The 17,139-nt window shown below is 32.3% G+C and overlaps 1 protein-coding gene across 7 annotated transcripts in view; it reads left to right on the top strand.

Annotated features, from left to right (window-relative positions):
• LOC127724137 (inositol 1,4,5-triphosphate receptor associated 1-like) overlaps window positions 1–17,139 on the top strand; it is an 83,545-nt gene that overhangs the window by 25,142 nt on the left and 41,264 nt on the right. For 5 of the 7 annotated variants that reach the window (XR_007992365.1, XM_052231002.1, XM_052231004.1 and 2 more), the window contains exon 4: window positions 13,013–13,257. Coding sequence is in view for 6 of the 7 variants with exons in the window: in XM_052231002.1 (XP_052086962.1) it covers window positions 13,013–13,257 (245 nt within the window). In the remaining variant the exon portion in view is untranslated. Of the gene's footprint in view, window positions 1–2,903; window positions 2,929–3,020; window positions 3,179–13,012; window positions 13,258–17,139 lie in introns of those variants that run through there. The other 2 variants (XM_052231007.1, XM_052231006.1) reach the window with 2 other exon arrangements.

The following is a 17,139-nucleotide window of genomic DNA, read 5'->3' as shown; positions in this document are numbered from 1 at the left end:
TATCAAGGGAAAAAAATCACATGTGCTAATGTGGACCAAAAAAAGGAGTTTGTAGCCTGCAGTGAATACAGAGACATTGAATGCAGTGAACCATATGAGCTGTCTTGAACAGGCTCTTTGTTGATTCCATTCAGCAGAATGAAAAAATTCATTATTTGCAATCTGTTTAAAGTACAAGATTGTGTCAGAGATACAGTCCAGAAAATCGACATTGATTTGTAGATTCAACCTTTCTCATCCATTCTTTATGAAATGTTATGATGTGTCTATGCTAATAAGCTTACATATCCAATACTTATATATAATTATCAACAAAAATGAAAACGTTTTTACATGCACCAGTGTATTAAATGCTATGTTCAAATTATGTTGCCATGCTAATAAACTTACATATTCAATTAATTATAGGTTATTATTAACAAAAAGGAAAAGTGTTTGCATGCATCAGTGTGACGCTTTGTTCAAATTATATTGAAGATTGTTAGTAAACATTACATTGACTGAGAAGAATTTCTCTGTATAGTTAACCTCATGGTATAAAAGTCTTCACTAATTATCTGGAATGTTATCAAGATAAGTCATTTGCAATATATGTAAACTGCACACTTACTATTTTGTTTGTTTGAACTTGTAAATTTGGTTAAGTTGAAATTATTTAACTTTATATGTTCAGCTGTTTTATGATATGTAGTGTTATTTTTTTTAAATATCTCACAATTTTTTTTAATCTACTTTAAAAAAAATTTGAGAGATTGATAGTGTATATAGAAACAGTAGTGGAGAAATTTTGGTAGTTGAAATAATTCATACTATTGATTCATTTGTTTTTGTGGGTACCAATTTTTGGGAATGAAGGAGAACTTGCATTTTCCTGGATTGCAGGGTTTTGTCAAACTCTGCATTTAATCCTATAAAAAGTTTGTAATTTGTTGAACAGTTGATTTCCCCTGTACCCATGAAACCCACATAAATTGGTATCCAATGAATAATGATGAAACCACAGTAGTTCAAAATTGTGGTGAAATCTATTTGTAATGTTTCAGCTTTATATATTTATATATTGTTAAAAAAAGCCTGACCACAAGTTCAGTCTGTGGAATCCTATTTCCAGACAAAAATAATACTGCAGAGAAAACCCATTTCCTTTCATTTAGATCTTAGATTCATACACTGTCAAACTAATAGGAAAACAAAAGCAATTACTGTAGATTCATTTATTTTCATGGGTACCAATTTTTGTGGATTACCGGTAAGAAAAACTTGCATTTTCATGGATTTTTGATTTAGTGGTTTAGCCAATGTTTGTAATTTACAATCTTAAAGAAAATTTGCAATTTGTTGAACATTTAAATTCGTATTTCATCTCTACCCATAACACCACAAAAATTGGTATTCAACAAATAATAATAAATCCACAGTATTAGTCTCTGAGGTGTCTCCATTATCATCTCTCTATTGGTTTAATGAGACTTCATAAGAAATGGCTGAAACAGAAACATCTTTACCTAAGATGCTGCTGATTATTTTTATTTTATTATCTATTTGGGATTTTTAATGGCTCTTGTAAGAGTCTGAATAGAATTTACAATATGTGTAAATGAACGATGTTTGCTATACATGTATAGAAATTAATATTACATATTGATAATGGCAAACATTTTTAAATGTGAATAATTCTGAATTCAGCAGAAGAGCTGATTATCAAATAAAGAAAGAAATAGTCTATTCAATTTTTTTTATATAAATGGCAGCGTGAGTTCTTTGCATTATTCAGTATGCTCTTATAATATTATTAGCAATTAGTGCAAAATAGTTGTACCCATCGTCCCTGAAGTATAGCAGAAAGGTTAAACACAATAGAATATAAAACAGCTGTGAAACAAAAAAATGGTACATTGTATTACTCTACATTGCTTTCACCTTATTATATTCCAGTTAAATGGGTGTGTTCGTAATTAGTTTGAATATAGGTATTCAAATCAATTGATTTCACAGAAATCACAATGCCAGATATATATGTATCATGATGAACATATTCTATTTCTTCTACTGTATCTTACCTCTTATTATTTGTGTTGTACAAGGATTTATTGATCCCAATGAATGTAAGATTGTTTTCTTATTATGAAAATTTTTGAAAAAAATAATTTGTATAACCATTTATACAGAATTTTTGATAGATTTTTATGTCAAATGAAAATGTATTGATTTAATATCAAACATCTAGTTATCAAATATCATTGACTTAGTAGTGGCTCAGCTTAAACTGACCTAATCAAAAACCTGAAATAAAAAGGTCAAAATTCTTACTTTCCTCTTGTATTAATGAAATATATTATATTGTTGAGATTGGTTTCTCTCTCTCCCTGTATTTGTATAGAACAAGAAAAATTGAAAGAATAATACCTGTAGTTTCAGTTGAAGCTAAATTCTTCTTCTTTTTTAACTATAATAAACTGAATTCATTTATTTTCATAGTTTTGCAAAGAGTCTACATACAAACCTATAGAAAATGTTTACTTCTGTTTACAGATTTTCCAGTTCTGCAAATAATTTTTAAGATGTGTGCTATTTTATTTGCAGCTTTTAAACTGTCAAGAAGGGTATTAAATATATTGAATTTCTAGTGAAAAATGCTGGAAATTGGAAATATTTTGAGTGTTTTGGTACATTAAGGTGCATATGTGATTAAATAAATCTAGTCAGAATATATATCTCCTTAAAAAAAAGACTTAATTTTTGTCACATTCCCAATTATTCTATGGAAGAAAGCACCTGTTTTTTCTAAGTGGTAATACATTAAAATCAATGGAATGCTAAAACAGATGTGTCCTAGTAAGATTTTGTTTATAAGTCTTTATACAAGCCTTATTTTCCTTCATCCTTGACATTTATGCACTGCAGATTTTGTAAGCAGGTATATTTTTGGTACGAAACATTAGACTTTTTTCAGGAAGTTTCCTTATTTTGTATATATAAAGGTTGTGCACTTTTACGTAACAGAAAAAAGGGGATTTAAATTTTGATTTTATGATCAGTAGACCTAGCGATTTAATGTTCATAAAATGTGTCGTTTTACTTGCATGCATGATTGAGTTTCAAAATTTGAGGTATCATTCTCTGACCATGCTGTTGTATTGATGGTTTTTCTCAAGGATATATACATACAAACATGGAGGTAGGAGATATTGTTTATATGTGTTTTGTTTGTTTTAATGTAACGCTTTATAATCTGTTCCGGGTTTATATAGATATAAATAGTTGCTTTAATTAGTTATAATCCTCTGTTAAAATCTCGCTAATTGACAGACACTTTAAGATTTTTAAATTTTAAAGCCTGTAAAAATGTGATTTTTCTATAATTTTGGTATTGAATTGAAAAAAAGATTTGTCTGTTGATAGTATAGACAGTGACTCGAACGTTTTTGTACAGTTAAAATTTTAAAAGTAAGGAAAGTTTTTTGTTATTTTATACTTCAATAGTTTTGGAATGTGCTTCCTTTTTGTCTGATTTTATTTGCTTTCTCCTATCTGAGCAGACCAGTTTTAATATTTTGTAGTATTTTAGCTATTTCTATCACCGAGGGGCCCTTCATCCACATAACTTATTTCCAAAAAATATCTCCTCTGAAACCTTAGAACAGATTAGACCAAACTGTGTGTGAATGTTTCTGTCCCATGAGTAGATTACCTTAGTACCTTAGCTGTATTTGGTAAAACCTTTTGGAATTTTAGGTCTTCAGTGCTTGCCATACTTTATTTGGCTTTATCAACTTTATACTTTATTTGGCCTTTTATCTTTTTTAATTTGAGCGTCACTGATGAATCTTTTGTAGGAAAAACACGCATCTAGCATGCAAAAGTATAAGTTTGGTGTCTTAGAAGAGTTTTTTTTTGTTGACAAACATGATAAAAATAGAACAGAGGGGTAAATCAACACTATTTAGACTATATATAAAAAGTTAAAGCAGTTAGAGGTAAAAATAATGAGCAGGTCAAAACTAATATACCCTGAAATTTCCATTGCCGATTTATAAAATGACTCAATTTTTAAAGGAGTTAATGCCCTTCGATGATAATGTTTATGCAAAATATGTGAAAAACTATGGAAGATGGAGAGAAAGTATACAACAAAAAATGATCTGCAAAGTAAAATGTTCAAACTAGTCAAGATGACTGAAATCATCAATCTTCTCCTTATAGGAGTAATGGCCCATCAATGACAATTTAACTGCCTTGGTGGTCTCATGGTAGCATGCTCTTCTCTAATAGGGGTTTGAGCCCAATCCAGGTCAAACCAAAGACTTGAAAATTGGCATTTGCTGCTTTTCTGCTAAGCACGCAGCATTTGGGAGTAAAAGCATAAACTGGTCTGCTTGGAGTCAGAATATAGTGTTCGGGTAGGGTGACATGTCTTCCTACAGACTGTTACCTTATGAACTAGCATGTTTAAAATCCAGCTCAGCATTTCAGTCTAGTACAAAGCAGGGTTTATATTCATATCGTATTAACATGTTCTTGTCCTAGTCAGTATCTTACTTAGTGTATAAAGATGGCTACCACTGTTGCATTTAATAATTTTAATATCAAATATTTTAATCTGGTCACTGGTGTCGGATTCAGGCTCTGGGGAGCCTCTAGTTGAGTTTCTATGCATGAAATATTTGCCACTGGACATTCTGCTAACAACTTTTTGAGGAGGTTTGTTCAAGCAGAACCCACAACTGAAGATTGTTTCATTTTTTTTTTAAAGTGGCAGCTTATAATATTACATATGTAACTTGCATTGTCCATTTGGTTTGTTATTACAAGGGAATAATATCCAAGAGAAATTCAAACTGTTTTTCTACTGGCATTTGCTTTTGAAAAGTTGATAGATACATTGTCTAATCAGCTGGCACCCACAAATTATGATGCTTTGTAATAAATAGATATTAGATAATTATTGATGTAATATGGTTAATATGCATAATTAAGCTTCAAAGACCTGTAAATCGATGTGTTAATTGTTTTCTTTGTAGAGGAAGCATTTTGATAAATAAAAAATTAGAAGATAAATTAATTTGTGATATTTGCTTTCAGAAATAGACTCAGGATTTAAAAGCTGAGTCAGTTTCTTTGTAATATTTGCTAAAGTAGATCAAATGTAAAAAATAAAACAGGTATTACCAAAAGTTTTTAGGCAATACAACAGTCCATATAAACCACCAACAACTGGAGTCTCCTGGTAAAAAACAGGCAAAAGAGCAGTAATTGGTACAGGTAAAAAAAATGTGTTAAACCAGTTTTGTGTAGACACAAACCTCCGCTTTTTGTCTGTTGATACCATTTATTGTAAGAGTAAAATACATAATAAAAAAACCTGCCAAGTTCAGTTACCTTCAGTATGACCACTTACCAAAACAAGGAAATAAAGGAAGGCCATAATTTGGAAAGCAGAGTCAAAATATGCTTAATACTAATGAAAACTAAGGTTGAATACTGCCACTTAAGATAACAAGAAAGAATCAGCAAATAAATGAAATAATATCTTATTTAGAAATATAGGTATTAGTTCCATAGGATATTGACTGTCTGTGTTTCTGTATTGATCATTATCTATCATTAACAAATGTCTCTGACATCAGAAACCATTAGAAATTGAACGTTTGTCCACAAGTGAGTGATACAGTAGTTAACAGCATGAAAGATCGTTGATATTATAATTGTGATTTAAGCAGTATCTTTGTGATTTCAGTGGTTTGTAATCAATCCATTAAGAAAAGAGGATTGTAATAGTTACAACAGAAAAGAATTGCTTAAAAAAGATATAAGTTTATATTTAATAAAAGTTACTAATAATATTGTTTGCTTTATAGAAGACTTTCAGTTTCATGCATTTTCCCATACATTTCCGTACCCACATTTCCTTTGTTACAATGCTTACGTTATTATGTAACAGAAGGAACTGATTCTTCAATGACCTCATTTACAGCGATTGACTTGGTCAACCGGTGTAACTCACTCATAAAAAAACAACGAGATTGATCTATTACCACCAGTTAATAATCAAAAGAAAATAATTTTAAATCCTTTAGATCTAAGCTTAGTAGTGATATGAAATGAATGCCACTGAAGAGTTTTTATTTGTTCTCTATTTCATACATGTTACAGCAAAAAATGCATCATTTACATGACTGAGAATCCAAATATTTTTTATACACTCCTCAAATTACATTTTTTTCATGTTTTTACAATATATGCAAAAGATATTTTTGTAGTCATTGCACTGTATAGAAAGTTCTGTGTTCTCATGTAATTAGATATTCTGCTATTCATGTATATGTCTGTCACACCATAGTTGTATTTACGCTTTTGGTATTTAGCTATATTTTGCCTCCGAATGACCTTAGATCTACTCCGAATCACCTTTTGACGTCAGGCAACAATCACTTTTTAATTGTGACGTCAAATGTTTTGAATTATGATGTCAAAGTTTACGGGAATCTGTGTGATTTTACGTAATGGCATACAAATTTGCATACAAGTGTAAATACGTCTATTGTAACACTACAAATAAAATACAACTCAACCGAACATATGTGTTGCTTAGTTCTCTTCTCTTGCTGATTATTTGTGATAGTGTTACAAAAAATGTTTGCAGTACATGTATTAAAAAAGTAGTCAAACCTGCTTGAAAGGTCACCTCTATTAAGTGAAACTTGTCTTGGCCGTTCACTTTTTTGTTTTCCCACTTTGGTAATACTTTGGCCTTTTTGAAACTGAATTCAATGGTCACCTCTCTTATTAGGTCACTTTTCTCTGGTCCAAAGAGTGACCACTTTATATAGAGGTTTGACTGTATGTATTTTTACATCGCGATGACTGTGAGGGCATTCCGATGTATTGCTATAGCCTAGATTTCCATTACGTAACTTTCGTTTTGGGTTTGTAACCGATCTATAAACATGATAAATATGCGGATATTAACGAGTGCAAAATAACATTCCTTATCGTTTGTTATAAATACATCTCTTCAATGAATACTGATAACAATATTTTTGTTTCGAACATAAATTAATAATATGAAAACGTTTTGTCGTTAGATATATATATATATAAGTAAAAAATCATTGATATGGTAAAGCATGCGGAAGAATATCTCAAGAACATTTTGCGACAATCCCGACAAGGACCGGTAACTCTGCACGGAAGATTGTTTTCGCGGGAAAATATGAATGCCTACTCATATCCAATCTTTTAGAAAAATCGAATTTTTACAGAAGAGTGTCCACCATGCACTTGCACTGCACTCTTATTAGAATAGAATGATATACAAATGGATTATATATACATGTAACTGTAATATTAATATAATATATAACAACAAACCAGTGTATACTGATTTTTATCACTACAATATAATAGTTATTACGGTGAGGTTGAATTTCCTGTCATTTATTCATCATACACGCACGAACTAGTCTCAGAAAAAAAATATCTCTGTACATTAACCTCAGTTTCAGGTATAGAGATGTGATTTTTTTCTGTGACAAGTGCTTTTGACAATCCACAAGAACTTGCGGTCATCCAATTTTCAGTACTTCAGTACTTTGATTGAAGAAGCTTTTCTTTATCTCACAAGGAAAATAATAAATAAATTGCATTACTGTATTGTATTCTTGTACTATGGGACATTGGGTAACCAAAAAACTTAAGTACATGAATTATATTGAAATTTGATTCAAAGTGTATCATTTATCTTTTGACTAGTAGATTTAAAAAGAGGAAAAGATTATAATACTATCAATCCCCTAAATAAGGTTTATTTTGGTTCATTATATGTTACGTAATACTAGAGTTATTGTTTTAGATATAAGATATTTAAATAAACTGATCAAATGATTTAAGCAATAAAGGTGCCTTAGTCTGTATTGTCCTGACACATTAACAAAGTTTAATGTAAAGTTGAAAAACTGGAACTTAAGTTAGATATAACATGTCTTTCCTTTGTCCATCATTGGGGCCTGGTTGGCTAGTTCATCTACAGTGACCACTAGCTTGTCAACACTGAGGCTGGGAGTTCAAACTCACCTTGTAGCAATGTGCATTCTACTCTGATCTTAATTGACTTGGATTGCTAGTTCTCATGCCGAAGGAACAGGTTCTGTCCAGGTACTCCAGATCCCTCCACCAATAAAAACTGAGCTCCATGATGTAGCCGAATGTCCTGAAAGTGGCGTTAAACAACGATCAATTAGTCAATGTGTCCATCAATGAAGACCATTAGATGTTGATTTTTTTTTTTTTTTTGCATAGAAAATCTTTGATTTAATTCATCTAGACTAGCACTTTTGTCCACACTTTTTAGACCTTGAGATATTGAATAATTACATTACATCAAATGCCTACTCTAATGTCATTTATTATTACCAAGCCTGAAGATAATTAGCAGATTTAATAGTAGGTAGGTGTATGAAAGGTAACTTGAGGTCATTGTTGGATTTAATGATGGTCGATAATTAATTTAGCATACTTTTTACTAAGACAATGAATGTGACCTAATTTGGTTGTTTTAGTCCGCAACACATAAATTTGCTGTATTTCAGACTCCTAAAATTTACATTGAATAAATTGTACCATACATTATTATAAAGTAATGCAGTTTATATGTTTACAGTTCATCCATTAATCTGTCCATTTATTGGGTTAAGTTATAGTTTTAGGTGGTAAACAATGAAGTTGTGGTCTGCGCATTGTCTGGGAACACAGTTATCGTCCTTTGATTTCCGTTGTGTACAAATATAGTCCTTAATGTGGACAGTGTATTAGTTGCAATTTTTTACATACCTCTTCCAAATTTTTTTCCTCATGTTTTATGCCTCAAGTAGGGGGATGAAATTACACTGTAAAAAAATTGGGGTCATGAATTTTAAAGAAATGTAGTGATTTGGCCCAGCTGAAAAAGGTTAAAAATTAGTATGTCTGCAGCTGTCAAAAGAATTCAAAACCCCCTTAACATAAAATTGTCCATATTTTGAGTTAGAGCTGATGAAGTTTTCTACAATTTTAATATACTTTGTCCCAAAAGTAATACACCACACTGTAAAAATATTATTGAGAAAGCGCAGGTGGGATTTATTCTTTGGGGTTATTTTTCTAAGAAGAAAAAACTTACATACATTCAGTGGCTGCTTAATGTCAGGATATTAAATTACAAAGTTGCTTTGGGGTAGGACCATGACGCGTATAGCATTGCAGTATTTACTGCCTGTCATTAAATGCAGGTCAATTTCAATTTTCATTGTCTACTTTTCCAGATATGCAACTTAAATCATTGAAAATTGATTATTAATAAAATAGTTTCCTGATGATTAGCTTTTGAGAAAGAATTTATAACTTAATTTCCTACTTCTGATGTAGGTCATGTTTGATTTTCATTGTTGGCACTATACCTGTTTCAGAGTTATGCCCCTTGAATTTGTCTCATTGTTGTAAAAATTATTTTCAGATTATATTTAAAGTTTGTTTGAAGAACCCTTATAACTGTGCAATATTACTAACTACCAGGAAATGGAGGTCAGGTGTAATTTTCGCCTTTACTGTAATTGACATACAACAGTTATTGCATATGAATTATTTCCAAATAGTATAACAATGGTTTATTGAAGATATCTGAAGTTTGCCTTGGAGTCAGGACTGAATAATTTTGCAATATTGTTTAATACAGGAAATTCAGATTGAATTGATTTTCACTGTAACATTTATATGTTTTGCAGTTTAGTGTGACGTTCATTTTGACTGAACTAGTACACATTTTTGTTAAGGGGCCAGCTGAAGCCCGCCTCCGGGTGCAGGATTTTCTCACTGTGTTTTATTATATCTCTTGACTTGTCTAAATATTTAAAAATTAGGTTTCTGGATGATGTTGAATTGCATTGAGTGAGGATATCTAAATGTTCATACTGTAATTATTAAGTCTCCCAAACGAAGTTTGGGAAGACTTATTGTTTTTGCTCAGTTATTATTATTATTCTTCTTCTTCTTCTTCTTCCGCCGCTTTTAAATTTGAACTTGTCCGCACCCGTTCTCCAAAACCGCTTGTCAGATTAACTTAAGGTTTCACAATATGTTAGACTAACATGTCTAGTGGTGCAATCAGGGTTTTGTTTGTGCAATGGGGTTTATAAAGGGGTACTTTGAGGGGCAAAAAGAAAAGAGGGTTTTACTATAGAACCCTATGGGATTTTATTTTTTTAAATTTTCAAATGATTATAAATTGAAAACCGTTTGTGATAGACACAATCTTTGTAATTGAAAATGTTCTAATTGATAAAGCCCATTTAATGAAATACAGGGTTAGTCCCCAGGGGTCACCCCCACCCCCTGCCATTTAAGAAAGTTCTAATATCTTGTAAGTGGTCAAGATCCCCACCCCTAAACCATATATAATCTGGTTTGTCATGCTAAGATGGTTTGAATGATATACAGGGTTAGTCCCCAGGGGTCATCCCGACCCCCTGCCATTTGAGAAAGTTCTAATATCTTGTAAATGGTCGAGATCCCCACCCCTAAACCATATATATTCTGGTTTGTCATGATAAAGCACATCAAATGAAATACAAGGTTAGTCCCCAGGGGTCACCCCCACCCCCTGCCATTTAGGAAAGTTCTAATATCTTGTAAATGGTCAAGATCTCCACCCCTTAACCATATATATTCTGGTTTGTCATGCTAAGATGGTTTGAATGATATACAGGGTTAGTCCCCAGGGGTCATCCCGACCCCCTGCCATTTGAGAAAGTTCTAATATCTTGTAAATGGTCGAGATCCCCACCCCTAAACCATATATATTCTGGTTTGTCATGATAAAGCACATCAAATGAAATACAGGGTTAGTCCCCAGGGGTCACCCCACCCCCTGTCATTTAAGAAAGTTCTAATATCTTGTAAATGGTCAAGATCCCCACCCCTAAACCATATATATTCTGGTTTGTCATGCTAAGATGGTTTGAATGATATACAGGGTTAGTCCCCAGGGGTCATCCCGACCCCCTGCCATTTGAGAAAGTTCTAATATCTTGTAAATGGTCAAGATCCCCACCTCTAAACCATATATATTCTGGTTTGTCATGATAAAGCACATCAAATGAAATACAGGGTTAGTCCCCAGGGGTCACCCCCACCCCCTGCCATTTAAGAAAGTTCTAATATCTTCTAAGTGGTCAAGACCCCCATCCCTAAACCATATATATTCTGGTTTGTCATGCGAAGATGGTTTGAATGATATACAGGGTTAGTCTCCAGGGGTCATCCCGACCCCCTGCCATTTGAGAAAGTTCTAATATCTTGTAAATGGTTGAGATCCCCACCCCTAAACCATATATATTCCTATTTGTCATGTCTCGAACATTTGAATGACGTATACGGTCAGTCCCCAGGGGTTCCCCCCACCCCCAATGTTCAATTATCTTGTAAATGGTTGAGATCCCCACCCCTAAACCATATATATTCCTGTTCGTCATGTAATGAACATTTGAATGACGTATAGGGCCAGTCCCCAGGGGTTCTTCCCCACCCCCAAGGTTCTAGTATCTTGTAAATGGTCGAGATCCTCACCCCTAAACCATATATATTCTGGTTTGTCATGCCAAGATGATTTGAATGATATACAAGGTTAGTCCCCAGGCATCACTAATGCATATAACTTTACTGGACCAAACCAATTTTCACTGGACGTTGCCCAATGTCAGGCGACCCTGGGAATTACGAATTATGGGAGCTTCGTTTGGGAGACTTCGTAACAGCATCCTGTTACAATCATTTCTTGTCTACAATGGATTAGCTTATGAAAGTACAGTATTTATATAAAATATAGCAATTTCAAAACACTATAGTTTACAGATAACAGACCTGTATTACTTTAATAGTTTCATTTTTTATTGTTTATTTACTTCTAACAGAGTCTATAATAGAAAAACAAAGGATATGGGGTATCCATCCATGACACAAAATCAGTACATGCACAGCAAAAAAACACACAAAAAGCAAAGGAACAGCGCTTTTATTGATGTTCTTCATCTCAAAGTCACAATGAGGCCTTCAACACGGAGCCAAAAAACTCTCACCTCACTGCAAGTTTAAGACGGCACTGTTTTTTCTTGGCCAGCATAAAATCATGTCTGAGCTAATATTCTTGTAGGTTAATTACAGTTCACACCTAAGGTAGGTTTACTACATGAAGCTGATGTTATCCTTGTCCTTGAACCCTTTTCTTGCTTTTGACTCCTCTGTTGTCTTGTGGGAGTGTGCTGGCCTGGATTATAGAAGGTTGTAGATTAGATCCTGGTCAGACCAAACTAAAGACTTGAAATCTAAAAGAATATAGCATTTTGAAGTTCTGGTCAGCTGATAAAATAATGTGTTTGAGTAGAGAGACTCATCACACATAACTGATTTGCTTGAAATATTTGCAAATGGACATTAATTTAAAGCACCAATTCATCATCATTAACTTTTGTTCTTAAACTTTTATTGAATCTGAATTTTTTTTAATTCTATAATTAATTGCTCACTTCTCATTAAAAACCTGAAAACAAACCAAAAAATATAACTAAGTTTGTTTCCTCAGCATATTTTGACTACTACAAATAACTTTAATTTCAGATAAAAAAATTGTTATAAAAATATTGCTTTCTTGTCCCAAAAAACTGATTTAGAGAATTTAATGTGGAAAGCTATATACTGCATTCATGCATGCATTTCCAATCAGTACTTCTTTGATAAAAATGATAAGGATGAATTGATTACTTTGTTAGTTAGTTATTTAGGTACACGAACAGTACCCAATGGATTTATTAAGCTTGCTTGGGTGTAAAGTCATTAATACTAAGTTAATTACGTGATATATTTAGATGTCAAAATCTCGTTTCATGGTCATTTTGTATGAAATGGCTAATATTTAATAATCTGTAGTAATTACATGTGACCAAATCAACATCAATATTGATATCCATGCTAATTAATCTTTCAGAACAATTTGGCTAGACGCAGGGAACAAATGAAGCATATAGCTGTCATGCCCGATTTGAAAGAGTCACGTGAATCAATGATGAGTGGTGAGGACCTATTGCAGACTGAGGAACCTAAACCTCCTGAACAAAAAGAGGAGGAGGAGCCTCCAGCTGAGGTGGAGAAGGCTGTGTTACCAAGTGTTCCTGATTCATTCCTCAAGAAACTTGGTCTCAAGTTCAAGAAGAATGAAAATGTTGCTAACAGGTAATGTGTTACTTTCCTTACCTATGTCAAAAGTAGGTTCAGATATTAAATAGACTTACAGCTTTAGACTTGAGACTGTACCTACTGTGGATTCATTTATTATCGTGGGTACCAATTTTCTTGGATTGAGGGAAAATTTTATTTTCATTGATATTTTATTTCATAGTTTTCGCCAAAGTTGGCATACAAGTCTATAGAAAATTTCTGCTTTGTTCAACATTTAAATCTGTGGTTTACCTTTGGCAAGTTTATTATTACTATTTAAATTAAATAACGAGAGTTGATATCAAATTTTCACAAGTTGTTAAACCTATTTCTCTTATGATCAACACTCTCATTGTGTTAAATAATAAGAAAATCTGTGAATCCTTGATCTAGTCCTTTCCACATACCAGTATGACGTCATATATCCTTTTCCGGAGTCAAACTTTAACATCAGACATTTTAGATATTTTTGTACGTTTCAGAATGTAATAAAATTTTATTAAAAGAAGATTCCCTAGTGAAAAGTGTGTGTGTTTTGTATATTATTGAAGAAATCCCATATGTCCGTTGCCATGGACGAAATGTACATCGCCTTAACCTTTGAAAGTTATCAATGACCTAACAAATATCCAATAGAAATGTCGTTATATCGTCTCCTGGTGCTGGATTAGCAAATCAAAATTAACGCAGTTTTCATATCACTTTTTTCGTATCACACTCTGTGTAGTGTGATACGAGAAATATCCATTCATGCAAGTAATAGATAACAGACCACAATCATAAGAGAATGATAGAATCCACAGTATGTCAAAAGTAGGGTCAATTTTCAAATACTAGTAGACTTAAATCTTGAAACTTGCGATTTTTTTAGAATTTCAGGTTCAATAATCAAGACCTGTGAATGTTAGATGATTTTTTTTTGGGGGGGTGGTGGGAGGGGGGGTATATGTTTTGTATATTCAACTCTTCCTGCAGTTTTCAACACTCAGCTTTACAACTAGAATGCTTGTATATAGGTTGGGTTGAAGATGTTCACCTTGATTTAAAAGCTTTTCTAGATTGTGAAACTTTTTTAGCTTGCACAGATGTTCTCAATAGAAATTTTGTGTAATCGACTACTCCCACAGACTTCAACCTGAAAAAAATTTTAAAATGTTTGAAAATGTGCACCTGACTTTGTATACTGGCCTTCTGCTGTTGTCTGTTCTGTGGTCGGGTTGTTGTCTCTTTGACACATTCCCCATTTCCATTCTCAATTTTATATGTGGAAAACTTTTTCAAATTTTTGAGATAGTGAATTGGTATATGAAATGGATAACTGAAATTCAAAAATAATATTGGACAGTACTACAGGCCACACCGATACCCAAATCATTCAGACTTTTCAGATTATCTGCATATAGATGGCAGATATGCACCTAACATTGTGTACACATTTAGACTAGTAGAGTAAGTAGACCATAGTTTTCATGAAATCCATAAGTAGATACACCTATCTCTTTTTCTTAGTAACATTAATAGATATTCTGCCTAAAGCATATCAAATACTAGTGGCATTATGATTTTATGGCCTTTAAATTACAAACTAAGTATTGCAACCTGTCCATAGTGTCTTTGGCCCATTTTTAAGGACAATATTTTAGGTTAAAAACACCTCACAAATGGGCCTATATTACAATAAACTGTCTGTAGGGAATTATGATAAGGCTGCTGAAGTATAATCATAATGTAATTTAAAAGATTTTATTTTTATTTTTATTTTGTTCATACAAAGAGTAAGTTTTGCCATGTTTCGCCTTTCAGGTTGCTAGGTAAACAAACGTGACATTTACAATCTTTTATGATACCTCTGTTCCGAAATTACCGCATGTCCTTTGCCGTCCCATGAAATTTTCTGCAAATTTTTCTCGGAAACTACAAATCAGAGCTTCATGAAATTTGGTATAAAGCTTCATTTGAACATGTTATACAGGTTGTTGTTTCTTTTTCAGATTCATTGTTTATCAAATTCCTGTCAACAGAGTACTTGTATATTCTTTTACACAATGACTATGCATGAAATTTCATGTTGTTTTCTTAGGAATTACAAATCAAAGCATCAAGGAATTTGGTATAAAGATTTATGTGACCATGCCTATGCATGTGACACATTTTTCACATTCATAGCTCATCAATTTTCCTATTGCAGTGGTAGTATTAGTAAGCAATAGATCAAAGTTTTTCTTTTTATAATCTCTGTATAGTAACTTATTTTTGATCAAAAATGAAAAAGTAAAAAAAATAATGAAAAGGGTGTTTCAAAATTCATGAAATATGTAATCTAAAATTGAATATATTTTCTCTGTCGATATTATCAATAAATATGTGTAAAAACTTGCTGACTGCATGAACAAATTTTCCAGTTTTATAAACCCATAAAATTTTACATTATTTAATATCCATCAGAAACATCATTTAAGGTGATTGGTTGCTCAGGTGAGGTTAAAGTATACCTATAAATTGCTATTTATTGTAACAGTCTAAATCAGGTTTTATAAATGAATAAATATTTAAATGAAATTTTGACATATCAGGCTTAATGTTTAAGGTGGTATTTTTATTAATTCTTTTCATATGATCATAAGTCATTCAATACTTTGGTATATAATGACAATATTTTGACAGAAGTAGGTTTAGAGATATAATTAGTAAGTCTCTTCCTCTTTCAGAGACTTTGAAAGGATTTAGTTTCACAGGTTACTTCCCTTTTTCCATACAAACTGCAGTATGTCTTCAATGTTTTTGTAAATAATGGAATTATTTTTATAGAAATACGAGTTAAAAGTATATCGCTTCCTTTTGAAAAGATTTATGTTCATAGGTTACATCCCTGCCTGTTGCCAGACAAACTGCAGTTACTAAAAACATTAAATAGAAAGTTTCCATCTATTCCATTCTTTTCTAAACTATAGTGGAGCTTTCTGATTCTGAAAACCCAGCTGATGGTTCAGGATTCAAGGATTAAAAGATAGAGAATGAGTATGTTTTCTCATCCATGGTGTCCTAAAAATCCAAGTCTGCTGTTCTACAACCTGTCTGAGAACTTTAGCTTAATATTGGTGCATGTCATTTCTGACTAGAATACCTTTTGAACTTATGCACAAAGATCATGTGACTGCCTCATGATCAGTTTTCTTTATAAGTTTAAATGAACTATATAGATATGCAGTAAACATTTTTTCAAAAGTGAAAAACCAGAAAAGCTACCATTGGAAAAATGTCAAAACCTTCAGCTCTTCCTGCAAATGGAGGGGGGGACAAAATAATGATTTATGAAATGTGTCTTAATTCTAAAAAATTATATATTTACATTTAGATTATAACGATTGCAGCCAAATTGATTCCCTTTGGCCTGAGATTGTTGAATTTAGCTTCTTGAAATATGAAATTCCAACGGAATCTTCTTCTCTGATCATGAGTGATATCTCCCATGTATGGTGACATGGTTTGACCTATTTTAATCTATTACAAATGAGATTATACACGTCATCATGACATGTATAATTGTGAAATTTTACTCTGAATGTCCAATTTTTCATGGGTCAATTTTCATGTATTTTGTGGTTCCTGAAAACAACATTTTATTATGTAATGAAATGCATTCTCCATCTATTTGAAACAAAGAATTCAAATCCCCACAAAGCAAGTATCCGGAAATTTTTTCACACATTTTGGTCATTTTGAGATGACTTGACAGTTTTTTGTTTTTTGTTAAACTGTTTAAATTTTATTCATACTTACTGAGATTCACGGCATCAAGGAACATCTATTGACAGTTTCACTGCATTTACTTCATGAACATGTAATTTCTTACAGTTTTTCTAAAAATAATACTTCAAGAACGATTTATGCAATGCA

The sequence above is a fragment of the Mytilus californianus genome, unplaced genomic scaffold (assembly GCF_021869535.1).
Source record: "Mytilus californianus isolate M0D057914Y unplaced genomic scaffold, xbMytCali1.0.p SCAF_14, whole genome shotgun sequence".
Lineage (NCBI taxonomy): Eukaryota > Metazoa > Mollusca > Bivalvia > Mytilida > Mytilidae > Mytilus > Mytilus californianus.
This window is presented reverse-complemented; position numbering and strand designations above follow the sequence as displayed.